Raw genomic sequence first — 27,207 nt, 5'->3', positions numbered from 1 at the left:
TAACGTATAAAACACATCCCTACACCCACACTTGTTTGGGAAAAGCTTTCTTGAGTTATAATTTTTCTGTTCCTTTAGTTTGATTTTCTTCAGGGGACTGTATTTCTCTTTTGCTAAATCATCTTTAGATGCTTATCTTTAATATTTCTCACTTTCTTATAAATCCTTTTAAGTGCCTGCTCTTATTTATTAAAAATCTCCTTCTTGTTATGTTCTTTTTTATATTATGGCCATTTTATTTAATTTATAATTCTTTCTCGGTTTCTGTCTTCTTATTACTGAATTTTTCTGATTTATATTGCTCTTAGATGTATTATTTAAGTTCCCTAATATTTTTACTCTTTAAAATTTCACATTACAGTTGAATAATGCGCTTCTTCCAATGCTACTTTATTTTTTTTTGAGACAGGGTCTCATTATGTAGCCCTAGCTGACTTGGCATTCGCTATGTAGAATAGGCTTCTCTCAAACTCATAGAAATCCTCCTGCTTCTGCTCTTGAGTGCTGGGATTGAAAGAGTAGAACACATGCTCAGTGTTTTCCTTTCTGAAGAAGCCTGTCTGGTGTACTTTAACTTAATGTAGGGATATTATGACCCTGTGTTCTGCGTGTATTCTTTCTTTTCTTCTCTCTCTGGCCTTTGACCTAATGCTTTCTTATTGATCATTTTCATTTGAAATAGATAAAAGCATAAGGAGGCATATCATGATTGAGTTTCTAACTCTAAATAGCTTTTTGCCTTTTTGTGTGTGTCAAGTGTTGAAAATATCATAACTTGCTTCCTAAGATTTCCTGATCCCATTTTCTCTCATATTTTTAATTAAAATTTATTTTATTTTTATTTTATTATTTATGTGCATGTGTGCAGGTGCCCATGGACGCCAGAAGAGGGGATCGATTTCCGTGGAGCTGAAATTACAGCAGATTGTGAGCCACCTGATGTAGTACTGTTAACGGAACTCACTCAGGTTCCCTGCGTGAGCAGTGCTTGCTCTGGGCCATCTCTCCAGCCCTCCCTTCTTACATTTTGGTCCAGACCTTTTCTTTTATCTCTTTTCTTTGTCCCTATTCTATATTTTGACCTTTTTTCTAGAGCTTTCTTTTTGACATGGATCCCTGGCTTTGCAGTTCAGTTTAAGAAAGCATATTGACTATACTGTTCAACCTTTTCTGAACTTTATGCTGCAGGCACCTGCAATCACTGTTAATTAGAGTGAACAGCTATCAAGTTAACTTTGGACTTGCACCCTGGTGGTTACCAGTTTTGTAGCTTTCCCTCTGTTTTGTATGTGGAGATGCTCACAATCCCCAGGTCTGTGGCTCCTGTGCTTTTGTTTTTCTTCCAAGTTGTACTTTAGAGTTCGTGAGAGTATCTGTGTACAAAAGAAAAACCCAGCTGTTCTCTTCCTACTATACTCTCCAATCAAAACACTTCTCTAGAAGATGAGTGTGTGTGTGTGTCAGGGTCTGCCTCCTCACCATGCAGTTCTCTAATTCTCTGACAACATCAATTCAGTACCCTAAAATTCAATTCAATTCTGATACTCCCTGGAATTAGACAGATCCCATAGGTAAAGGACTAAATCTCAAAAGATCGCCATGAATTTCAGATGCTAGTCACAACTCCATGCTTCTGATACTTTGACCAGCTTTAAATACGGATTTTTTGAGGAAAGATGAGAGTGGAAGGGGCTGTCAGGAAGGAATAGCATAACCCTACAGATTTTAAACTCTTGTTTCCATAACCCCTTCCTCGGGTTTGATCTTGCTAGAATGGTCCATAGAACTCCCTGAAACACTTTACTTGTGTTTACTTCTTCATAATAAAAGGATATAACTGTGCAGGGTGTGGTGGCACATGCCTTTAATCCCCGCACTCAGGAGGCAGAAGCAAGCAGATCTCTACAATATCAAGACCAGCCTAGTCTATATAGCAAGTTCCAGGCCATCTGAGGCTAGAGGGAGACCCTGTCTCACCTCCCCCTAATAGTAATAATAAAATAAAAATAAAAGGATGTAACTCAGAAATAGAAGAGATACAGCAGGCAGGGTGCACAAGGGAAGAAACATGGAGCTTGCATGTGCTCTCAGGGGACATGGCCTTCCATGTGTGCAGCAGCCCTGAAGCTGTCTGGACCCTGTAGTTCAAGTAATTTTAAGAACACTTCATCACATAAACATGGTGGATTATTCAGTTTCCAGCCCCTTTTCTCTCCTTGAAGGATGATAAGTAATAGGATTGAAAGTTTTAGCTTCTTGTCATGACTTTGGTCTTTCTGGTGTCCAATTATTAGCTAGGAGCTCACTCATTAGAACAAAAGATGCTCCTATCATCCAGTAAATTTGAGAAGTTAGGAATTCTTTGTGGTAAGAACCAGGCCAAAGAGAAGTAGAGATTCTTTTTAAATTTTTAAAAAATATTTATTTACTTGAGGGGGGCAGTGTGCCTGCACCATGGTGTCATACGCAGATTAGAGGACAACTCAAAAGAGTCAGTTCTCCAATTGGTCTTTGCCCAAGATTTATCTACATAGCACACAGTAATTAAAAGTACAAGACTGGTGGAACTAACCTTCTTGAATATTTAACAGACATACTTTGAGGCCTATACTAATTTGGTCAGAGGGACATAAAGGACAGTTTTTGCTCCTTGCCCTCCTAGGTCAACTAGTTCCAGGGGACTATGAGAATCTCTGAAAATGTCTTGTAATTGTGGTGGGTCACCTGTCCTCTTGATCAAGGAGGCCAAGGAGATCCCCACGAGATGGACTTGAACCAGGGTCCAGTCTACAAAGAAGAGGGTCAACACAGAGAAATCATTTCCTCCATGCTTCCAAGTGAAGCCAGCCATGGTTGAGTAGGACCTTTTACTTATCTTCACATAGGCGGAACTGGTAAAAGAAAGGAGCCAGGGGCCCCTCCCAAGCCCGTGTGACCCCTGAGGAACAGATGCTCAAATGGCCTTAAAAAAAAAATTGGTTTATCTGGGCCAACTGTATGACCTTAAACATCCAAAAGAAAAGTATAACCAAAGATTAAAGGGGCCAATATAATTTTTTAAGAGTCCGTATGTATAGCTAAAGGCTACATGACAACAATGCCAGATCAGAGATACCTTCTTTTGAGTTGTTGGCCAGGGTGGCCAGAGGGACTCCCAGATAGTAACCCAGCATAGAACTGGGAAAATGAACAGCAGACCCCAATCTTATCTAAAGGAATATTGACAACTGATTACTGCTAGATGAGGAACAGCTGATCTTCCTAAAACAAAGACCTCTAGATAGGCTGACTAGATTCACCAGATAGACAAGTAGTGGGGAACAGCTGGGGGTAACGATGTCACAGCAGACAGTAGCAGGGATAACAGAGTATAAGGGTTCTAGTGGGAGGAGGGAGGCTATGGGAGGATGCCATATGGAAAGTGGATGTACAGTTGAAGGAGATGGTTTGGGATGTTCTTTGTGATATACACACACAAAAAAATCAATAAAATTTAAAAAATGAATTATATTTGAGGAGGAAGCATAAAAGTTTACATCATGTTAATTAGTAGAGATGATAAACATTACCATTGAAATCTACCCGATGACTTTATAGACATACACAGGTGCCAAGGATTCGAGTGCAACCGATTATGACTAGTAATAATCAGATACATACAGATTAGAGATGCATGCACCAACATCTCAGTGTTATGAGCAAAAACAATGAGTCTTTCTGGAAGAAGCAGTATATTTTAAGATGAAATGGAGATCTTTTTTAAAGGTTCAAAACTCATTCAATTTTATGTCTTACAGGGCTTATACTGAGTTCAATATTGTATAACTGTATTAATTCAACAGCGAATCTAAAAATTTTATAGCCACTTTTGAAAGAGATATATCTTTGCTCTGGAAACTGTTACTGAGTATGTTAAAGCTGTAATGAAATGCTTCTTCTAAAATAAATAAATAAAAATAGGCTGGGGGGAGGGGAGTCCGTTCTCCCTCTCCACCACGTGGGTCCTGGGGATCGAACTCAGATTATCAGACTTGGCAGCAGGCACTTTTACCTGCTGAGCTGTCTCACTGGCTCAAGAACCAGAGACTCTTTTAGCAAGAGTTTAGAAGAAAAAAAAATGTGTGTGTGTGTGTGTGTGTTTCATCTTATAATCACACCTTGTTAACTGCTGTTGTAATTCTTGTCTATAGGTAATTGCTTTGTTTCTAATTTCTCTGACATTATTGATGTAGAAAATTTGGAAGATCTTAAAATTATTCTGTTACTGAGATTGTAAAATCTCATAGTTCTTTCTGTAATTCTTTGATAGGTCAGAGTACTAATGTCTATCTTCCATCATGCTAACTGACCTGTTTGAAATTTCTTGGCTCTTATGTACATTCTGTGCTTTTAAAGATGCTGGACTTCTACCAATTGTGTAGTCATCAGTTTATATGGACAGGTCCTCATAATGATTGTCCTACTATAAAACTACATGAAGCCAGGCGTGGTGGTGCATACCTTTAGTCCCAACACTTGGGAGGCAGAGGCAGGTGGATCTCTATTGAGATTGAGGACAGCCTGGTCTACAGAGCAAGTTCCGGGCCATCTAGTGATACAGGGAAACCCTATCTCAACCCCTACCACCAGAACAAATAAGCAAAGAAAAACACATGAATCAATCATACCATTAATTCAGAGAAAATCTAATGAGATAAAAAAACTAATCTGTTTTACTTAGGAGAATAAGAGTTATAACCTTTATAATAAAAATAGTATGAAACAGTTATATAATCATTCTATTATGCTATAGACTTTCAATTTTACTTTGAAAGTATTTCTTAGTCTACTTAAGCTAGCCTAGTACCCTCCTTATCCATGGCTTGCTTCCCACTCTTTCAGTTTCCCATGGTCATACGTGGTCCATACACAGAAAATTCCAGAAATAAGTGATTTATGAATATAAAGTTGCAAACCTTTCTGATAGCATGATGAATCTCACATTGTACTTAAAATTTTTTTTCTATTTATTTTTATTTTATGTGTATGGTATTTTGCCTATGTGTATGTAAGTGTACCCATGTCAAGCAAAGCCCGTGGCGGTCAGAAGAGGACATTGAACCCCCCGGAACTAGAATTACAGATGGTTGTTAGCTGCCATGTGGGTACTGGGAACCAAACCTGGGTCCTTTGGAAGAATAGTCAGTGCTCTTAACCAATGAGCCATCTTTCCAGCCCCTCACATTGTACTCTGTACTGCTTAGGATGTGAATCATTCCTTTGTCTCTCATAAGATATTTTTTTTGGGGGGGGGGACTGAGAATGAATATGAGAATGCATATTCAAAGTGCTTTCTTTGGCTTTCATACCAGAGTCAACACAGAAGACCTCTATGACCTTAGAAGGTGTGGAAATTACTCCCAAGTGGCAAGCAGCAATTGCATTTGCAGGGGACATCAGCTAAGTGTCCTGATCCAATTCAGTTCTGACAGTATCTACTTGGAGATGGCAGTAGATAGCATAGGTTAAAGGCTTTGTCACTAAGATTACTTCCAGCTTCTGCCACTATAGATGCTAGTCACAGTGCTCACTGTTTTATTTGTGCTTTTGTCCAATTGGCCATAAATTGAGATTTCTACATATAACAATTTATTTCTTTGTGTTCAAAGAATTTGCAGGACTTGTTAGCTGATCTCAGAGAAATAGTTTTAGTTTATTGTAAATGATATTACAAAAGACAAGGATGTGGAAATACATAGGGGAGTGTATTAATTACTTTTCTGTTCCTGTGATAGAAACACTGACCAAATCAACTTATACAAGGAAGAGTTTATTTGAGTTTACCATTCCAAAGGAGCAAGAGTCTGTCGTAGCGGGGAGGCATGGTAGCAGAGGTGGCTGGAGGAGGAGCGGAAGCTAAGTTCCACATCTTCAAGCAGGCACAGGAAGCAAGAGAGCAACTGGAGATCCAGCAAGGCGTAAGAATTCTCTAAGCCCACTCCCAGTGATATATTTCTTTAGCACAGCCACACCTCCTAAGACCTCCCAAAACAGTGCCACCAACTGGTGACAAAAATGTCCAAATACTTGAAGCCTATGGGGTACATTCTCATTCAGACCATCACAGGGAGATATGAAAGAAGGGATGCAGAGTTTCCATGCCATCTCACGACACCCTGCCCCCCAGGAACTTCCATGTGTTCAGTTATCTGGAAGTTCCCTAAATCTTATGGCAACTTCGTTGCATAGGTGTGACTGAAGCACAGACAACCAGGTCAAAATGGGACTTAATGCTAATAGACAGGGGCATGTTCTAAAGCAAATAGACAGGGCTGGGAAGCCCAGCAAGTCCTGTCTTCTTCAGCAGACTTCTTGTTATCTAAGCACCATTCCTCTCTCCAAAGTATAGGATAGAATTCTTCTAGAATAGGAGGGTCTTGTGTCCAATTACTGGCAAAAATAGATCAGGGAATTTCTTTATGGTCAGTTCCAAGACAGAAATGTGGGGGAAGATTAGAGTTTCTATAACTTACTTTGAGAAAGAGAAATTCTCATTTGAGAATTTGAGAGGAAGTTATATGCCAGGAACTAATAATATTCATATATATAATAATATCATAATAGTATCATATATATATATATATCATGATATCTTACTCCCGTCTCACTGAAACGTCATACCCTTTGAGCAGTATCTCACTTCCTCCCCCTGTTCTCAACAACCACAGTCTGCTCTTTCTATTAGTTCAACACTTTTAGCTTCCACATACAAGTTTGTATAGTATTTGTTTTTCTGGATTTGATTTAGTTTAGTTAGAACAGTGTATCCATGTTTACAAGATTTCTTGCTTTTTAAAGTTTGAATAGTAGAACATTTATGTATTGCGATTCCATGTTTCCTCTAGCCATTCATCCATTAATGGATGTTTCAATTGGATTCCAGGTCTTAGTTATTACAGATAATTCTGCAATGAACATGGAATTACCTCTTTGACATACTGATTTCTTTTCCTTAGATATCCCCCAAACTAAGACTGCAGATCATATGGAAGTTCAGTTTTTAAGTTTTGGGGAATCTTTTTGTTGTTTTCCAGAGAATCTAAAGTATATTCTGTCTGGTAAAACCTACTGTAGCCCCCTTCACACCCCTGCTTTTCTTTGGCTACTATTTATATGAAGCAGTTTTCCATTCCTTCTCTTTCAGCTTCTCTGTGTCCTTACAACTAAAGTGAGTCCCTATAGGCAGCATATGGTTGGGCGGTTTTTTTCTCTTCTTAAATTCGTTAGCTACTTTTTGTCTATTGATTGGAGATTAACATGTTTACACACTTATTGATAGGTAATGACTTACCTTCTTCTTCTTCTTCTTCTTCTTCTTCTTATTATTATTATTATTATTAATTTTCTGACTTTTGTGGTTCCTTTGTTGGTTCTTCCACTCTTGCTACTTTCTCCACTCCCCGCACCCCCTCATGCTAGTCTTTGATTTCTTCTCTGTGTGTCTACTACAGGGATTTTCTTTTTGGTCGTCACAAAATAGCTTTTAGTGTTTTAAGCTGATAACTTCAACTACATGTAAAAGCTGTATAATTATAGTTTCTCCTCTTATATTGTTGATAGCACAATTTATAATTTAAATTTACCATATATTCACCAACATTATTATAACTATTTTTTGCAGTCAGTGACTTTACTAATAATGCGTAAGTTTCATAAACGTTGATACATCTTCCATGGGAAGTTATTATTGAAATGCCGGCATTAATTTCCAGGCTACTGTTTTCAAAATGTGATAACTAATTATTTTTAAAAAATTTGTATCTTAACTTTTGTCTTATAATTAAAAATGATTATGTGCCATCCTTAGAGAATTAATGTGTTCTGAATTTGACTATCTTTTAATTTTTACAGTTTCACACATTTGTTTTCATGCCGTTAATTATTGTGTTTTCATTTCAACTTGACTTTCTTCTCTTTGCATTTCTACAAGATAGTTCTAGTGGTGATGAACTATTAGAACTTTTCATTGTGTGGGAGCTGGTGGAGCAGGGTAGCTCATACCTGTCTGTAATCAAGACAGCAGCAAAATGCAAAAAGTTCTTTGTCTTTGACATCTGAGAAAATAATTATAAGGCATCTTGGCAAATGCTCTTTTGGCTTCAAGGATCTGAATGCTCATTTCTCCAGCTTATGGAATTTCTCTATTATTATATTTAAATGGGCCTCTGCTCCTTTCTCTGCTTGTTCTAGAATACTCCTTATGCATACATTGGTCTGTTTTGTAATATTCCTTCATTTCTGTAGGGTTTCTTCAACCCCTTTTCCCCTTGCTTTTTGTTTATTCCATGACCTGAAGGCACTGATTTTTTTTTCTTATCTTTGACTGAATGTAGTGTTGTCATTCTCTGTGGAAATTTTGAGTTCGGTAGTTGCGTTCCTTAACTCAAAACTTTTTCTTTTTTCAAGGGTATATGCATGTGCTTCTGTGTGTTTGTGCGTGTTTACTCATCCTTGCAGATGAATCGACATAACAGAGGCTGATAATAGGGATGTCTTCCCTAATTGCTTCATCTTACTGAACTAGAAACTCGTTGTTTCAGCCGGCTGGCCAGCCCTAGTAAACCCTTGGGATCTGCCTGTCTCTGCTGCCTTAGCACTGGAGTTATAGACATGTGCTGCCACACCCAGATTTTATGTGGTTTCTGGGATGTTACTCAGGTCCTCATTCTTGTGCAGCAGACTTTATCCTCTTTGCCATCTCCCCAACCCCAGCTTCATTATTAATGTGACAGATACAAATTAAAATAAAAATCTTTAGTGTTTTGGGGGATAATGGATATTAATTCATGAGAGTGTGAGGTGGGAGAATTCCTAGACAGTTGAAAAGAAGACCAAAAACAAATTAAGCTTGATTTGACCCAGTTACAATATTGAGCTTTATAAAAGATATCCATAGAATTGTTTATTTGGAATGTGAAGTGCAGTTAAGAGGATTATAAACATATGTTTCCTTAAAAAATAATTTGACTTTTTAGCTCTTTATATGTTAACTAATTTTTTGATAATTTCATACATGTATATAATATATTCTGGTCATAGTCATCCCTCCACCCTCTCTTATCCTGCTTCCACCCCCACCAATACCTCACCTTCTCATCAAATCTCCATCCTTCTCTTTGTTTTGTTTTGTGATCCACTGGGTTTAACCTAGTCACCTGTGTGGGCATGGGTGTGAGGCTATTCTCTGTAACATGAGTAACTTACTAGTGACCACATCACTGAAGACAGTGACTTTCTCTCTTCTAGCAGCCCTTGACTGAGTTCAGCCCCCTTGGGCAAGGTGGTGCCCTATGAGCCCCTCCCCCACCAATGACTGAATGTTTACTGGCTAGTCTTGTGCACACCTTATGTAGGCAATACCAGCTGTTAGTTCATCAGTGCCTTGGCATGTCATGCCCATAAGATCCCCTATTGTTTAGCACCTAAGTTCTTTCTCTGCCCTCTTTCAACAATGTTCCCTAGGCTTTCGGGAGGGTGATATGGGTGTTCTGTTTAGTGCTGAGCATGTAACAACCACTTAACTCTTAACCGCTTTGACCAGCCATGATTCTCTTTCTTCATTAACCACTGTTTGCTCTAAAGAGAAGCTTCGTTGATCAAGGTCGAGGACAGCACTAGTGTATGGGTATAAATATGAATATTTAAGTACTTTGACATCATGTTTATTTAGCAAAACAGCATTTAGTAAATTTACTCTACCTAGTGCCTATGACCTCCCCAGCCATGGGCCTTTACTAGATCCATTTATAGGACATGAGCTCCCTCTTACAGAGCAGGTGTCAGATCCAGGCCAGCCTGATCTATATAGGAATTTCTGAGCCATCTGGGGCTACAGAAAGAGCTTGTTTCAAAGAAAAAAGATTAAAAGAATCCAATTTTCCTCTTCCCTCATATATCTGGAAATCACAATATTTTGTTTCAGATCTCGGTTTTTTAAAGACATGGACTTTGTTGTTTTGGGTTTTGGTTTTTGCTTAGTTCTTCTTTGGCAAGTACTTAGGTTTAGGGTAGTGTGATCACTGAGCCCTGTGTATCCATTTTGCCGGGAGATGTCTAGAGTAGTCTTTACAAGGGGACTTTCAGCTAGACAGCCAAGGGGTGATGCCCTAGCCCCCAATTTCTAAAAGCTCTCTTCACTTTGGCTTTTCATTCTCTGCTCAGTCTACTCCCTTTCCCCATGGTCTGAGTCTGGAAAGATCTTCCATGTAAACTTTAATCACCTCAGTGCTTCCCAGCTCTTGAAGATGAGAACCTTGTTTTCTTTGTGGTCAAATGTTCTTCAGTGGAATATTACACACACAGGCAGATTCACACATAGGCAGATTCACGCACACATAGATTCATACACAAGCATATTCATACACAGGCAGATTCATTCACACACACACACACAGATTCACACACAGATCCACACAGAGGCAGACTCACGTACAGATTCACATACACACAGATTCACACACACATACACACATGTACAGATTCACACCCACATGTATAGATTCACACCCACATGTGTAGATTCACACACAAAGATTCTTATACATACACACATGCATAGATTCACGTGTGTACACACACATGCAGCGATTCACATACACCCAGAGTCACACATATGCACACACATACATACGGAGTTAAAGTAAAGTCTACCAGTACCATGTACAAGGCTTCCTATGTTACCATCAGAACTCAAACAGCACCAAACACTTTGGAGATTATGGGCTTGGGGGCAAGAGAAACTTGAGGGAGTTGTTCACATTTTACATGTTTATATTTTGAAGGAAATCAACAAAGATCCATAATAAGAAATGTTCTTGGAACAGGGAAGGAATTTGGAGAACTGAAAGTAGGGTGTGTCTTCTGCTCTGGTTGGATTTTAGATAAAAGCACAAGGAAGTCGTGGGGAAGCGATGAGAGGGAGACAGGTGCAGAGGAAGGAGGAGCTGTGCTGGGCGTGCCTGGGTGGGTGCTGTCGGGCAGAGGAAGCCATTTTGACATTTTATATCTACAGATGATGACATTCGAAAGAGACTACCAGAATGCTCTACCTAGAGCTTGTAAGATAGTTGGAGAGATATAACTTAAACATAATGCGTAAAAAGAAGAGAAGAAGGTGTATCGGGTTGATTTCATTATCAAAGTTTCCAAGAAATTATTTTCCTTGGCAAGAATCTTGCAAAGATCTAGAGCTTCCAGGCTATAGGCATGTTAAAAGCGAGTTTCAAGATCCTAAATGCCTAACTCAGAGTAGTCTTATAGAGCAGACTTCAAGTCCCAGGCTCCTGGGGTTGGTGGAACTCTGCCTTTCTTGACATTAAGTCTTTCTGTCCAGGTTCAGGCTACTGCCTTTGACAGATCTAGGGGACTGGTCTATGAACTCCACATATCCATTCTGTAGATTTCCATACGACATCTTTTCCATGCATGCAGAGGAAGTGATGGGCTATGAGTGAGAATTCTGATTAAAAGTCCCTCCTCCAGCGGCAGGTTACCTCCTCTTCATCATGGTATTAGGTTACTTTTACTGGGACTATAAAATCATTTTATCTAGGTCATTTAGGAGAAGTGAGTTTTCAGGGCGTTGACTTAGAAGCTAAAAATAAAATGAGATTAGCAGTAATTAGTGAAGTGGGTGTAATTTCATACCTTTGGCTACAATCATTTCCCGAGGTGGTTTACACTTGACTTTCCAATGCGCTATATTCCCTCTTGAAAGAAAGTACGCATTCCCTACTCCCTACAAGGGCAATTTAAAGAAAACTACAGTAAACATAAGCTAATGTAATGACAGACTATATAGAATGCTCTGTTTCCATGGACTAAGCCACTAAAAATACTCCTGCTGTAACAATGCAAGCAACAGGGGTTATAGGGGTAATCAGTTGGTTACCCCTATAACAGCTGTGCCACTTCAGCAACAGGAAGTACTTCTTGTCCCACAAGTTGGTATTGTAGTGTGCAAGGTCTAAAGCTGGGGAATACCATTGCTGGCTTCTATCCCCATGCTGCCTGCATCACAGCTTCCAGCACTATGAAGAATTAGAGTTTAATTTCAACCAAGCAGATAACTCATTCTGAGATGCTACTGCTTAGAGGCAATTTTGCTTCAATTTCTTTGTCTCATTGTGTCAAAGAAAAAAATTCTTGCCTTTGTTATTTCAAGTAGCATTGTGTTTTCTCTACATGTTTATCTGGTATTTCAGATATAACTTACATAATAAGATAAAACCAAAGTAATATTTGAACTGGGTTGTATTTTAAAAATATTTGTATACTACAACAAAAAATATATCTGCCTATCACTTGAAGTATCTTTCAATTTGCTGAATTATTTACAAATCTGATGAACTTAATGGGACGTTTTAGTAAGTTGCTGAGGTCATAAGGGACTCATGTGAAATTTTTCTGTCAAGTCATTTTCTGTTTTCACCATGGCTATATTTATGGACTCAATTGGTGTTATTCCCATGGTACCTACTAGCTAACTCTTCTGATGCATGTGATTATAAATATATATGAAAGTTCATATATATGATTTTATTTACTTAAATTTACTCAAGCAGCTGTCTATCATATAGATACTACTTTAGGTCAGAGTGAAGGAACTTTGAAATTGTTAGCATTCTTTTATTACATGTGAAATAAAAGTGTGTGTGTATGGTGGAGGGGGAAATCACCTGGATCTCCATAGGTTTGGGATGTGGATGTGGGTGTAATTATCCCTACAAGAATAAAACCAATGATTTACATAGGGAAAATCCTCAAATACTTTAATGATCCAGATTATAATAAATGAAAACAGGTGATAAGCACAGGTTTGTGATACAGATGTCATCAGAGTAGATATTATATCAAACTCATTATCTGTCAATGCCATTTTTCATTTTATGCAGATGGAGGAAGCGAGGAACCACCGGATCGAAGACAGTCAAGTGTAGATTCTCGCCAAAGCCGCTCTGGGCAAGGTAAAAAAATTTTTTAACATTAGTCATTCCTTTTAGCTCTCAATTTGGGGATTGGAGTTTTGCTGGGTCTTGTTTAGAGATTGCCATTTCTCACTTAGGATTTAAATGATGTAATCAAGTGTGCCCTCATGTAATTTTTAAGATGATATTAAGGTTTAAATCTTTTCTAAATACCTAGCTACCACTTTTGGAAAGTAACATTAAAATTTCAACACTATTATTTGTTATAATATAGTCAGGTACCAGTTTGTTTTTCTCTCTCTTTCCCCCCTACTCCCCCTTCAAGTTGACCTCAAACTATGTAACTGAAGATGACCTTGAACTTCTGATTCTCCTGCTGCTTCCTCCTAAGTATTAAGATTAAGATGACAGTTGTGCACCACTCCATCCCTGCTGGGGAGTGTTCCCAGGCCTTCATGATTGCTAATCAAGCACCCCACGAACTGAGATGCATCCCCAACCCCCATGTACTGGCTTTTAAATTTATCACCAATATAGTATTTGTAGCTTCGGCTATCTCAGAATAAATGGTAAAATTCCTGTATTATTTTAGAATATTTCTACCTATTTGCCTTTTCTATTTAAAATTTGTTTTTATGGTTTTGATAAATTTTTTGAAGTGAAGATGTTGAAACATGTCATACAACTGAAATTTCTGACGGGCCTTTCCCAACTCATCAAAATTGCATGACCATCTTCCTCCCTTATACTTCCTTTTTTTCATAGTACTTTTTTTGGTATTTCTTCTTTTTATAATCTCCATTTAGAATAGAATGAACGTTCCATAACAGCACAAACTTTTTATTATTTCGGGTAATGCTGTATGTTCAGTGCCAAGAATAAACGTCTGAAATACAGTAGTGAATAAATGTCATTTAGTGGTGAATTGATCTCTGTGAGAATTGAGAACACAGCTGATAGAAGTATGGTATGGTGTTTTCATCCTGTAAAACTCAAGGGCCATTTACTCCATAATTCTGTATCGTTTTTTTTAACTCCAAGTTTGCTCTTCTAGATTTTAGAGCTGTACTGTTTTTATAAAATTGTGTTTCAGAAAAATAATGATTATTTTGGAAGTTTCTTATTTTTTATTTTTAAAATTTATTTAATAACCACATAATTAATAGAAGCATTTCATTACAACAGCATTGACATTGTATCAGTTTCCAGAGCAAAGATGCATCTCTTTCAAAATTGGCTGTAAATTTTAGGTTCACAGTGTTCAATTAATACAGTTATACATTATTGTACTCAGTATAAACCCTATAAGACATAAAATTGAATTAGGTTTTAATGTTTAAAAAAGATCTCCATTTCATTTTAAAATAATACTGTTTGATACAGAAAAACTCATTTTAAATACAACTAACACTTAGATGTTTGCACATGGTCTTTAATCTCTGTATATCTGATTATTACTAGTCACAGTCAATACTTTCCGAGATCATTGCCACCTGAGCATGGATATAAAGTCATCAAGTAGATTTCAATGATAATGTTTTTCATATCCACTAATTAACATGAATCAATTTTTTATGCTTCTTCCTCAAATATCTCATTTTTTAATTGATTGATTTTGTGTGTGTGTGTGTGTGTTTCATACAGAACATCCCAAACAATCTCATTCATCTTTATACCCATATCCCAAATGGCACCCTCCCATTGCCTTTCCCCTCCCCCACTGGTGATATGTGAAGATAAGTCAAAGGTTCTGCTCAACCATAGCTGGCTTCACTTGGAAGCATGGAGGAAATGTTTTCTCTGTGTTGACCCTCCTCTTTATAGACTGGACAGTTTCAAGTCCATCTGGTGGGATCTCCATGGCCTCCTTGATCAAGAGGACAGGTGACTCACCACAGTTACAGGATATTTTGAGAGATGCTCCATAGTCCTCTGGAACTTAGTGGACCTTGGAGGGCAAGGAGCAAAAACTGTCCTTTAATTCCCTCTGAGCAGATTAGTATAGGCCTCAAAGTATGGCTGTTAAACATCCAAGAAGGTTAGTTCCACCATTCTGGTACTTTTAATGACCATATGCTATGTAGATAAAGCTTGAGCAAAAACCAAACATTTTTATATAAACCTTGACTAGACATATATTTTGGTCCTGAAGCTAGTTGTATGTACAATTTGTCAGTAGATTGTTGGACTAATATGGTTCCCTCTGTTTTTTTTTTTTTAACTAGCTAGGAGTTATTTATCTCTCTCATTGTCTAACCCTTCCACCATGGTTTCCCCATTTAAAATGCCCCATTTTTCTCATTTCTCCTTTAATAATAACCTTCTATGGTCCCACCTCTTGAGCGCCTTCTTTCCCTTTATCCCCTAGGTTCCTTGTATAAGCCTCCTCCCCTTCCCCTTAAAATAACCCCATTTTTATCCATATATCCCTTAGTAACACCTGTTTCCTACTGTTCTTCTCTTTCAAGTTCTTTACCTTCCTGGTTCCTTTCCATTATCCTGTGGTTATGTCTGTATACATCATTTGTTTTTCTGAGTCTGGGTTACTTCGCTTAGTATAACAGTTTCTAGTTCCACCCATTTACCTGCAAAGTTCATGATTTCATCTTTACTGCTCCATTATATAAATGAACCACATTTTCGTTATCCACGTCCATTGAGGGACACTTAGGTTGCTTCCATCTCTTAGCTATTGTGAAAAGTGCAACAGCAAACATGGATGTACAAGTGTCTCTGCAATAGGATGAGTTCTTTGGGTATATGCCAAGGAGTGGTATCAAATGGTAGGTTCATTTGTAGTTTTTTAAGAGTTCTCCATAATACTTTCCATAGGAGTTGTACAAGTTTGCAGTCCTACCAGCAGTGGGTGAGTGTCCCTCTTTCCCCACATCCTCTCTAACATTTGCTATCATTTCTTCTCTTGATCTTAGCCAGTCTGACTGGGGTAAGATGAAATCTTAAAGTGGTTTTAACTTGCATTTACTGAATTACTAGATGAACTTCAAACAAACATTCTCAGGATCTAGACCATAACTATCTGATCCTCAATATCAACTGATTGACATTATCAATTTTGTATAATTGAATTATTATCAATAGTAGTTAATGGTGAAACAGAGGCTCTTACTTTCTTAGAGATTTTCTTTCAAATACATTCATTCAAAAAAAGTGGAAATTCTATTTATAATGAGTTGAAATGAATAAAAAATACTATCAGAAGTAAGAGATGGGTGTAGCCACCCTTCTACTTTTGCTCATTCTAGAAACCCACTAAAGATCAGCAAAAGGGGATTAGAAATCAGATAATCTACATATAATTGTTGGTACTGGAAAATTCAAAACTGAGCTGTAAGCTCTGTAGCAGTGGAAATCAACAAAGCAACATGGTTCACCCTCTGGAGGCCTCAGAAAGCTCAAGAACAGTGTGTGCAGTTGGGGTGAGAGCAGATTTGGTTTAAAGTCAGTTGGAAAAGCATTGGGTTTCTGGAATGTCCTATTGAAACTTAACTAATCAGCCAGCCTGTGGAGATACCCAAATTTCTCCCTTATGACTCTGGCAATGCTTAAATTTTATTCTTTATAGATGCCCCAGACTGAAAGACACAAAGCACAGCTGAGGGAAGGAGACTTGTACTTAAAATAGAAGGATTGGACCCCAGATAGTTCATCCCTGTGGGCTCTGAGAGTGCTGGTGGTTAGACCGTTAGGCAAGAAATTAGAAAAGCCTTTTCTGAGGAATCTTAATTAAAAAGGAAGATACACAAATGGAGTCACCAGAGAGTCCTTTAACAGCCCAGCTAAGATTGCTGCAGGTATACCTACTCCCATTCAGCTTTCTTGTCCTCCTTTACATATGAGCAGCGTACCAAGGCTTACTCAGTATTTGAAGAAACATTGTACATTAAAGAGAATAAAGTAATTTGGTGATAACAGATTTTACAGAGGAAAATAATAGAACAATTATTTTTGTTTTTGAGACAGAGTCTCACTGCTGGCCTAGGACTCTTGATCTTCTAGCCTCAGCCTCCCCAGTGCTGGGGTTATAGATGTGCTAACACACCTGGCTTAGAAATAAGAGAAAATAATGTGGCCTTAAAGCAAGGAGGTACTACAAAAGAGTGATGTTATATCTTTTTTTAAATGGTTCTTAGACAGATGTCAGAAATCAAAGCTCCATAAAAATGTTGGAAATTAATGTGGAGAGAATCTCTGAAAAAGTAGAATAAAAGGACTCAAATGATTAAAAGAAGAAGAAGGAGGAGGGGAAGGAGGAGGGGGAGGGGGAGGAGGAGGAGGAAAAAAAAGAAGTAGAAAGTGTGGAGAAATTATAAGATCAGTCCAGGAATTTCAGTATTCAAATAATAGGTCTCATATGAAAAGACAAAGTAAAGAGGAAACCATTGACAATATGACTCAAAAGAATTCTTGTACTAAAGAAACAAGTTTCCTGATTGAAAAGACTCATGTTGAAAATAAAGATAAACTAAAGCACATTGTAGTGAAATTTCAAATTGATGAGACCAAGCAGATTAATCTTTCAGGTTTCCAGATTGGGGGTTGGGGGTGGGAAGCAATCCTAACATAAACAAAGATAAATTGGTTAGCTTTATATTTTATTGGTAGCATTTAAAACCAAATGAAAATCAAAACATCATCTTTCAAATTTTAGAGAGAGAAAATTTTAATCTTAGAATTCTAAGTTCATTAAAATGATAAGAATAAAATTTAAATGTTTTGGTTTTGGTTTTGGTTTTTAGAAATCAGTCTTAGCATCTAGCCTTGACTGATCTTCAACTTGTACCAATCCTCCCAAGTGCTGGAATTACAGACATGCCCCACCATACATGGCTAAAATTAAAATGCTAAGATGTGTGATTTCTCAAAAATAACCTGCCTACCCTGCACTTTTTCATATAAAAATTTTAAGGATTGCTTCATTTTGATGAATGTGATCTATCAAAATGATAAAGTCAGCCAAATAAAAGTAATGGGTTATAGGAAATAGGAAAGTCAGTAAAGAAGAAAGGTGTTTAAGGATGATAATGAAAAGATAGGGCAACATACAATTCTGAACTCCAAGGAGAACAAATGATGTATAAGAAAGGAGATGTTAGAATGAGTCCTTGGTCCCTTGGTGGAGCCCAGTTGTAGAGCTGACATCTAAGCCATGAGTAGAAAACCTTATCAGTTTGCATCAGTGTATGGTACAAATATTTTCATTGTCTGTTTAATTTGAATCATGGTAGGAAGGTACAGCAGCAGGTGTATGAGTCAGCTGGTCACATTGCATCTGCAGTCACGAAACAGAAAGATGAACACTGGTGCTCAGCTCTCTTCCTCCTTTTTATTCAGTCTGGATCCCAGCTCATGGAATGGCTCTACCCACATTCAGGGTGGGTTTTTTCCCGCTCTGTTAAGTCTTTCTGGAAATACCGTTGTAAAGATAGACCCACAGGTGTGTTTTCATAGTGATTCTAAATTCAGTCAACAATAAAGATCAGTTAGCACAGCCTCTAACTCCCAATCCTCCTGCTTCTAACTCCCAATCCTGCTTCTGCTTCTCCTGAGGTTATAGGTCTATACCACTAAGCATGACAAAATGATTTATCTTTTTTTGGGGGGGGGGGGGCGTCTTTTTGAAACAGGATCTCCCTGTAGCCCCAGGTGGCCTGGAATTCACTATGTAAACCAGGCTGGCCTTGAACTCACAGAAATCCACTTGCTTCTGCCTCCCAAGTACTGGGATTAAAGGCATGCGCCACCACACCTGGCAAAATGATTTTTCTTAATGTCTATGAACACTTAAAAATGTGTATTATGCTATTTAGAAGTGGAAGGTTCTATAAATACCAAGGTTATGGTATGTTTGATTGATAGTGAGTGTTCAGTCAGTTTTTATCTTTGCTGATTTTTTTTTTTTTGGTCTGCTTATTCTGTCAGTTACTAAGAGAAGAATATTGACATCTCAATAAGTGTGAATTCACTTATTTCACTTTGCAGTCCTATTTTGTTTCTCATACCACTGATCCTCTAGTCATAAGAATCCTTTCTCCCAGAGACTTAGGTTTCCTTAGCTGTAGCTGCCAATTGTGAAGTGGGCTTGTCCGGGGGCCTGGACCGGAAGAGCAAGATGAACAGAGAAGCAAGATGAACTCCCCTTACCTCCCAGTTTCTCAGTCCAACTTGTGTGAGTCAGTATTCCCTTCCACCATGTGGGTCCTGGAAATTCAAATCAGGTTTCCAGATTTTGCAGCAAGTACCTTTATTTACTGAGCCATCTCACTGCCCCCCTTCTATTTTATTATGGTATGTTATTTTCCTCTCTGGAGGGATAACACTCTAATAATTAGTATGCCACAAACATCAGCCAACCGAAACAGATGGTTGTCCATTCAGAACAAATACTGTAAATGGCTGATATCACCATATATTAGTGCATACTATGTAATAATCTGCCCTGTCTGAATGTGGATAGTTTCTATCTAATGTTTTTTATCTATTAAAAAGAGGACATGTATGGTGTTGGTGGAGTATACTAGCATCTTATGGGCTTGAGGATATTTCCTGTGTCAACCAGCTGTCTCAGCTGACTCAACTCAGACTTACCCATACTCCCTGCTCCAGTTTAGGGCAGAGATCTCTAATGTCTTCTGCTTATCATGTGCATGGGGAGATGGTAAATGAGCCTGACTTCTTGTATTCACCTTACTCAGATTGCTGTTCTTGGATGTTTCTCTTTACATCTCTTCATTCTCTGCATAAAACAGACCTGGGAATACTGTAAGACCACAGTTATACTGCTGTCTTTCTAGGCATGCTTTGATTTGGGTTTTACTGTCCTCCATTCCGATTGCATTTAGTTTCTGTTTTTGATGACTTAATGTATCTCCTCTGTTACTTGTGCTTAGTTGTGTTTTATAGTGCTTTAAGGATGTTTTCCTTTTAAGATAATCTTTTTTTGCCATTTCCACACTCTCCATATCATTTCTAAACTGCCATCATTTAGTCTACAACTATCAGTTTAAACTGCCCTTCTTTCCTTTACTGTGACAGTAGTGCCCTGATGTATCTAATATTTCCTATCTTGTTGACAAATAGGATCTGTTGTCCATTAGCAAATATGTCATCAGAACTCCTTTTAAACAAATCAAATAAAATGTTTCCTCCAAAACTTGAAAAATGAATATTCTAGTGGTGGGTTACCACATTCAGAATAAACTCCAAGCTCTTTTTCACTCCCTCTATGATCCTTGCTGATTTTACTTTTTCCAATACTCGGTCCCACCATCTGTACTAAATATGCTGGACTTCTTGCTCAAGCATGTTAAGAGTGATTACTTAGTAGAGTTCTTCCTTACACAAAGGGCTGTATATTTCTTCTTAGGTGAAAGGCCTTCTTGCTGGGACTGGAGAGGTGGCTTAGCGGTCAAGAGCACTTGATGCTCTTGTGGAGGACCTGGGTTCGGTTCCCAGTACCACATGGCTACTCACAACCATTTGTAACTCCAGTTCCAAGGGATCAGATACCCTCCTCTCTCACCTACAAGGGCACCAGGCACCATATGCAGTGTACATACATGCAGGCAAAACACTCATACACATAAAATAAATTAGTCTCTAAAAGCGGTCTTCTTGGATATCCTACCTAAAGACACAGCCCTAACTTTCGTAGTACTTGTCACTACCTGAAGCTAAACTATTTGTTATTACTTGTATTGCCATTTCAACTCCTAGAAGGCAGATTTCATGCGAACAAAAATTTGTTTGCCACTCTAATTACAGAAAAATGTCATACAAAAATTGGTCAAGGGGCTGGAGAGATGGCTCAGCAGTTAAGGGCACTGACTGCTCTTGCAGAGGACCTGGGTTCAATTCCCAGCACCCACATGGTGGCTACAAACCATCCTTAACTGCAGTTCCAGGGGAATCTGAAGCCCTTTTCTGACCTCTGTGGCATTGCACAACATGGGTGCACTCACATACATGCAGGCAATACACTCATACACATAAAATAAAATATTAAAAAAGATATTAAAAAATTGTTCAGCGTTTGTTAAATGAAGGAAAAATGACTATCTAGCCCTCATTGTACTTGGGAAAGTACAGGCCAAATATTGCCCAAGTATTCAATTCTATTGATTTTGTAACTGAAAAATAGAAAGCAGAAATTTGGAGAATGTAGGTGGTTTGTTAGAACTGTCAACCCTCTATTGAAACATGACTGTAAAACTGATTCTTCCTATTAAGCCCAGCATGGCTACCTCATGATAAGGGTTATTTTCTGCTTATAACTATATTCTATGTAATTGGACTCTGTTGTTGACTATATTTTTTTTCTTATTTGTTTGATCTCTGATTTTTCTGGTAATGTAGCTCATTAACAGTAGGGTCTTTACATCGAGCATAATGTTAATACCTTGGATTTAAGCTGCTGCATATGATGGAAGAAACTCTTAATTCCAGGAATTTTAGTTCTGTATTTCAGAAATCTTGAGCTACGTCACCAGAATATTATTGTTGTGCTGTGTCCATTTTATGTATTAGATAATTTTTATTAGAGGTCATGTATGTGTAAACTGAATTTAGTTTGATTCTAGATATTAAATAGGTACATAAGCCAGTGTGATATGATTGAAGCCCAATTCTGGTTCACTTTTACAAAGATACCATTATGCTGCCCTTAAGTTCCGAGATATAAGATGTATATGTATATGTCACCCATGAAACCAGCTCATGCTAGAAGCTTAGACACCAGTATATACAGTGTTTGGCTTTGCCTGATTCCCATTGTTTGTAAACTTTATTTGATTAGTACATGCTGGTGTGTCCATAATAATAGTGTGCTAAATTATCTAATATACTGTTTTGATTCTTCTATTTCAGTGCAAATATGTAAAATATTTTAGTAGCCATAACATATTCTTAAAATACAAATTATTTTTCCATCGAGAAAATTACATTTTTCTTTTCTGTGTGTGGTGTATGAGCATGTGTGTGAGTGCATGTTCTCATGCCTATGTATGTAGAAGGCAGAGATTGGCATCTGGTGTCTTCTTCAGACAATATCCTTTATTTTTTAATTTTTTATCTGTCTGTCTGCCTGCCTGCCTGCCTGTCTGTCTATATATCTATGGAGGGTGAGTGTGTGCCACAGCACATGTGTAGATGTCACAGGGCAACTTGCAAGAGTCAGTTTTCTTTTCCTGTTATGTGGGATTGAACTCAGGTCATTAGGCTCGACAGCAAGCACCTTTAGCCGCTGAGCTATTTCTGACCCTCTACTTCAGGTTTTTTTTTTAATTGAATATTTTGTGTATTTCATACAAAACAGCTCAACCAATCTTAATCATCTTAATCACCCCGTCCCCACTGGCACCCTCCCGTAGCCCCCCACCTCCACCCGTACTGAAGCCCATACTGACCATTAACAAGGTCATCCCTGTTAAGGTCCACTGGGTTGTCACTGTTCCCAGCCATTCCCCAGTGCAAATCCGTCCACTAAGTCTATTCAGCCTATCTAGAGTCCCTTGTTTTAGAAAAATCAGCTCTTCTTATCTGAAGAAATGTTGACAACTGATTACCACCTCAGTTTTTTTAAAGTAAATAATTTATTGAGAATTTCAGACATGCATATAAGGTGTTTTGATCAAATCCATGCCCACTCCCTCCCCTCCAACTCCTCAGATAGCTCCCCATCACTTTATCTGATAACTTCATGTACTCTTTCTTCTTCTTTGATATTTTTTTTAATGGGGCTTTTGGCTACTCTGACATTCCAGTTTTTAAGATAGGGTCTCTTACTGAACTTGGAGCTCACTGAGTAGTTAGACTGACTGGCTAATAATCCCTGGGATCCCCCTGTCTCTGCCTTCCAGCACTGGGGTAAATGTGCATGCTGCAATGCCTAACTTTTTTTTTTTTTTTGGTTCTTTTTGAGACAGGGTCTCCCTGTAGCCCCAGCTGTCCCTGGAACTCACTATGTAGACCAGGCTGGCCTTGAACTCACAGAGATCTGCCTGCCTCTGCCTCTTGAGTGCTGGGATTAAAGGCATGCGCCACCATGCCCAGCTGCAATGCCTAACTTTTTATGTGGGTGCTGGGGATCTGAACTCGGGCCCTCAGGCTTACACAGTAAGTGCTTTACCTATTGAGCCATCTCCTCAGTCCCCACAAAGATTTTCTTATTGAGCCAACTGTGGTTGATTATAGAGTGATGACTACAATTCTTTCAATATGGTAGTGCATAATTTATTTACCTTAGCATAAAAGTAGGTATGCTGTAGTAGAGTCATGAATTTACAAAACAACTGTGTTGTTGTTTTAGTACTTTCCCATTTTGGTTAATCAAATCACTTAGGTTTCAATATAAATTGCTTTAGAAACAGTGATAGTAAACAACATTTAGTGATATATTTATTTGTTCTATGCTGGAATAGATTCCTTCACATAATCCTTGTGAGAATACTATGAGGTTGGCATTGTTTTATTTCTTTATTTTTATTTTGATTATATAAAATGGAGTTTAATGTATCCCAGGCTGGCCTTGAATTTGTTGTATAACTAAGGACAGTATTGAACTTGTGTACCTCCTGTTTCCACTTGGCAAGTGCTAGGATTATAGGTTTGTTCACCACACCCAGATGGCAGTATTTTCCAAAAAAAAATACTTTACAACTTTGTGTTAGTCTCCACCAATTTTTCTTTCTTTCTTTCTTTCTTTCTTTCTTTCTTTCTTTCTTTCTTTCTTTCTTTCTTTCTTCTTTCCTTCCTTCCTTCCTTCCTTCCTTCCTTCTTTCTTTCTTTTTTATTTATTTATTTATTTATTTATTTATTTATTTATTTATTTAATTTTGTTTGTTTTAAGACTCGGTCTTGAAATGTAGCCTTGACTGGCCTTAGCCTTACTATGTAGAATAGACTCGCTTTGTCTCGCTGTGACTCTCCTGTCTCTCCCTCCTGAATGCTGGGATTATAGGCAGGCACCACCACAATGGCTATATACCAAAATTTTTGAATTAATACTGTTGATAGCATGTATTTAGAACCTTTTGATTCTGATATTTAAATTTCAAATTTCTTTATTATTAATTGGATTATATTTGGAAGATCTGAACTTACATGATAAAGCCCTTTGGGATCTCTTTCTGTGCAGTCCTATACTACTTCTGAAATTCATTCTTGCTGATTTTTTAAAATTATAACACTCTGGTTTCATAAAACTAAGCTTGAAATTTGCCCTGTAGCCAATAATTTCTGATTATCTTGGTGTCAGGTATGCACTAAAATGTGTTTTTATAGATATAGATATATATGTTTAGCCATACTTGTATTTTTAATATTATAATTTCATTAATTAAGAAAATTATTTCTTACCCAACAGTTATTCTCCCACCTAAAATATGTCATATGCATTCTTCCATGTTTCTCTGAGCTCATTCTGGCATACGTAAGGATATATGTATGTGCATATATGTACATATATATACGTATGTGTATGTATGTGTGTGTATATATGTGCATATATATGTGTATCTGTATATATGTGTACATATGCATGTGTATAGGTATGTATGCATATATATGTATGCGTATAGGTATGTATATGTGTATATGTATGTGTATATATGTATGTGTGTGCTTATATGTATGTGTGTATATACACATTTGTTTGAAGATTCTTAAAAATGAAGTGCAGCTTTAATTTCCTGTTCTCTCTTAAATTAACAGTGCAGTGAACGATTGACAGTTGATTGCTTCTAGGGGAGGAAGAGTCAGTTCTCGTTAAGGATATGTATAGCCCCTGGTAGGCTGATCACACTCCAGTGGACGGCTCCAGACCTAGGAATATATGGGCAGCAAAAACCAGACTCAGTGGGATATTAAAAAACAAAAACAAAAACTTGAGGTTCAGAGGCAGTTAGTTGGGAGGAAGGTTGGATCTGGAAGGACTTAGGGGGAATATAATAAAAATACATTATATGCATTATGAAATTCTCAAAAAATGATAAAAATAGTATAGTAAAAAATTAATAGTATGCCCTGGTTATCCCTGATAACTGGTTTCTTAAAGTCTATACAGTTGTCTACAGCACAAATAACTTATATTCTGTCACTACCTCATATATGTGTCTAAATTGCCAAAATTATTTATGACATTTACTTAGAATCATTTTAAATTATTGGAATATGCAGCTCTAAGTACATTTTGTGTCAGAGCATACTAAATAGCCTACTTATCATTATGATAATTTGCTAATTAAGTAGAAGCCACTCTTTGTCTATATTTATGAAAGAAAAGGAATAAAAATATGACAAGTCAAAAGATTGACAAAATTATGTTGAACGTGGGGAAAGAGTTTGATTTAATTATTCTCTGAATTTTTCTGGTAAGAGATAATAATAAAAACCTATGAAAAAGACCTGTATATCTTATTAAAGGTCATAGACAGTTGGATAGCAAAGAATGAGGAAAGAACCTGTTAGTAAAGCCTGGGGTAAAATTTTATTATTATAGTCAATTTCATTTAAGTAGCAGGTTGGATTTAATGTTTTATTCATAATAAAAGATTTAAAGAGACGTTTTCCACAAGGGGGCAGAATAAGATAACTTAAAATTTTTCACACTATAAATGTGCATATGATGGATAAAGTATCAAAATTTATTTAAACTACATAGTTGATTTAGTAGGGAGGGAAAATACCAAGAGACAGAAAGGAACAAAGAGGTAGCTCACCAACCATCCTGTCAATGATGCCATGTATTGAGTTTGAGTATCTAGCTGTCCTCCAGTACAGGTGTGGAGTTCTGGAAAGTTGGACACTTGGCTTTAACTGTAGTCAAATTAGTGTTGATGGATGGAAGTCCATATGCTGAGCCCGTGTTTAAATTCTGTCTCATTAGTAAGTCCACTGGACAGAAGTAGTGACTGCAGTGCTATTTAGGTATGTTCCACACTAAAAAGTGTGACTCTCTGTGCATTTTGGGACCAGAGTGCTGGACTAAACCTCAAACCAAAATAAGCCTTTCCCTTTATTTTGCTTATTATTTCAGGTATTTTTGTACAACTCCTTTTCCTGTTCCTGAGACTAGACAAGGGATTCTTTTGGAGCTTTTCTTAACCTTACCAGGCATACTTCTGAGTCACATACAGCTTTCAGTTTGTACTTCCTGAATCCACCTGCTATTACTTATTTTCAGTTCTTAGATGCTATTGGATTTTGACAAACACTTTTTTGCATTAATCTATGTGTATAACAGTAAGTCATTAGGAGTTGGTCTAATACTTATGTCCATTTATCAGAATAATAGAAGTAGATTTTCCTCTATAGCCACAGGTTTTGGCTCTGATAACAGTATCAGGTATGGGCTCCAACTTGTGAAGTGGGTTTCAAGTTCAATCAGAAAGTGGTTGGTTACTCCTTTAACATTTATGCCACTATTGTACCAGTGGGCATACCTTGCTAGGCCAGTTATTACTGTAGCTCACTGGGGTCACAGCTGAGCAAGGTTGATGATTATTTTTTCCTGTAGCATGCACAGCACCTTCTAGCACTATGAAAGCTAGCCTGTACAGATGAAACTTTGAAGTCAGTACCAGCTTGATTTTTTTTCCCTTGTTCTACAGCTCACATATGTAGTATCTGTGTTTATGACAGATATTTTTGTAGTTTTCTTGTAGTGTTTATCTGTTTTTCATATTAATAGTATTACAGATTAAGAACTTTTCTATCTGTATCTCAAAAAGATGTAGAGAAAAGATACAGTTTAAAGAGATAGTTTCTTCTCAAATGTTTAGTAAAATACACCAGTGAGCCTATCTGATCCCGGTGTTTTCTGTTTGGGATGACTATTAATTACAGACTAATTTCTTTAATAGTTTAGAACTGATAAAAATTCTCTATTCTTGTAAAAGTTTTGGTAGACCATGTCTATTAAGAAATTGGTCCAAGGAGCTGGAGAGATGGCTCAGCAGTTGTGAGCACTGACCTCCACAGGCATTGCATGGCATGGGTGCACTTACATTCAGGCAAAACACTCATATACATAAAATAAAACTGCATTTAAAAAATTTATTGATTTGATTTTTTAACTTAAGAAAATTATTGAGAATTTCATGCGTGTATATAAGATGTTTTGATCAAATCTGCTCCTACTCCCTTCCCTCCAACTCCTCCTATATCTCCCCATCACTTTTTTCTGACAACTTCATGTGCTCTTTTTTTTTTTTTTTTGTAATGGGGC

General features: G+C 37.5%; 1 protein-coding gene across 9 annotated transcripts in view; it reads left to right on the top strand.

Moving 5' to 3' along the window:
- Tanc2 (tetratricopeptide repeat, ankyrin repeat and coiled-coil containing 2) overlaps window positions 1–27,207 on the top strand; it is a 496,754-nt gene that overhangs the window by 89,912 nt on the left and 379,635 nt on the right. For all 9 annotated transcript variants that reach the window (XM_029570133.1, XM_029570139.1, XM_029570138.1 and 6 more), the window contains one exon: window positions 12,933–13,004. In XM_029570133.1, the coding sequence (XP_029425993.1) occupies window positions 12,933–13,004 (72 nt within the window). The remainder of the gene's footprint in view (window positions 1–12,932; window positions 13,005–27,207) is intronic.

This window comes from Nannospalax galili, unplaced genomic scaffold, assembly GCF_000622305.1.
Source record: "Nannospalax galili isolate Female #2095 unplaced genomic scaffold, S.galili_v1.0 scaffold1023, whole genome shotgun sequence".
In the NCBI taxonomy this organism is placed as follows: Eukaryota; Metazoa; Chordata; class Mammalia; order Rodentia; family Spalacidae; genus Nannospalax; species Nannospalax galili.
The sequence above is the reverse complement of the archived record's forward strand: the minus strand, read 5'-3'. Positions and strand labels throughout refer to the sequence as shown.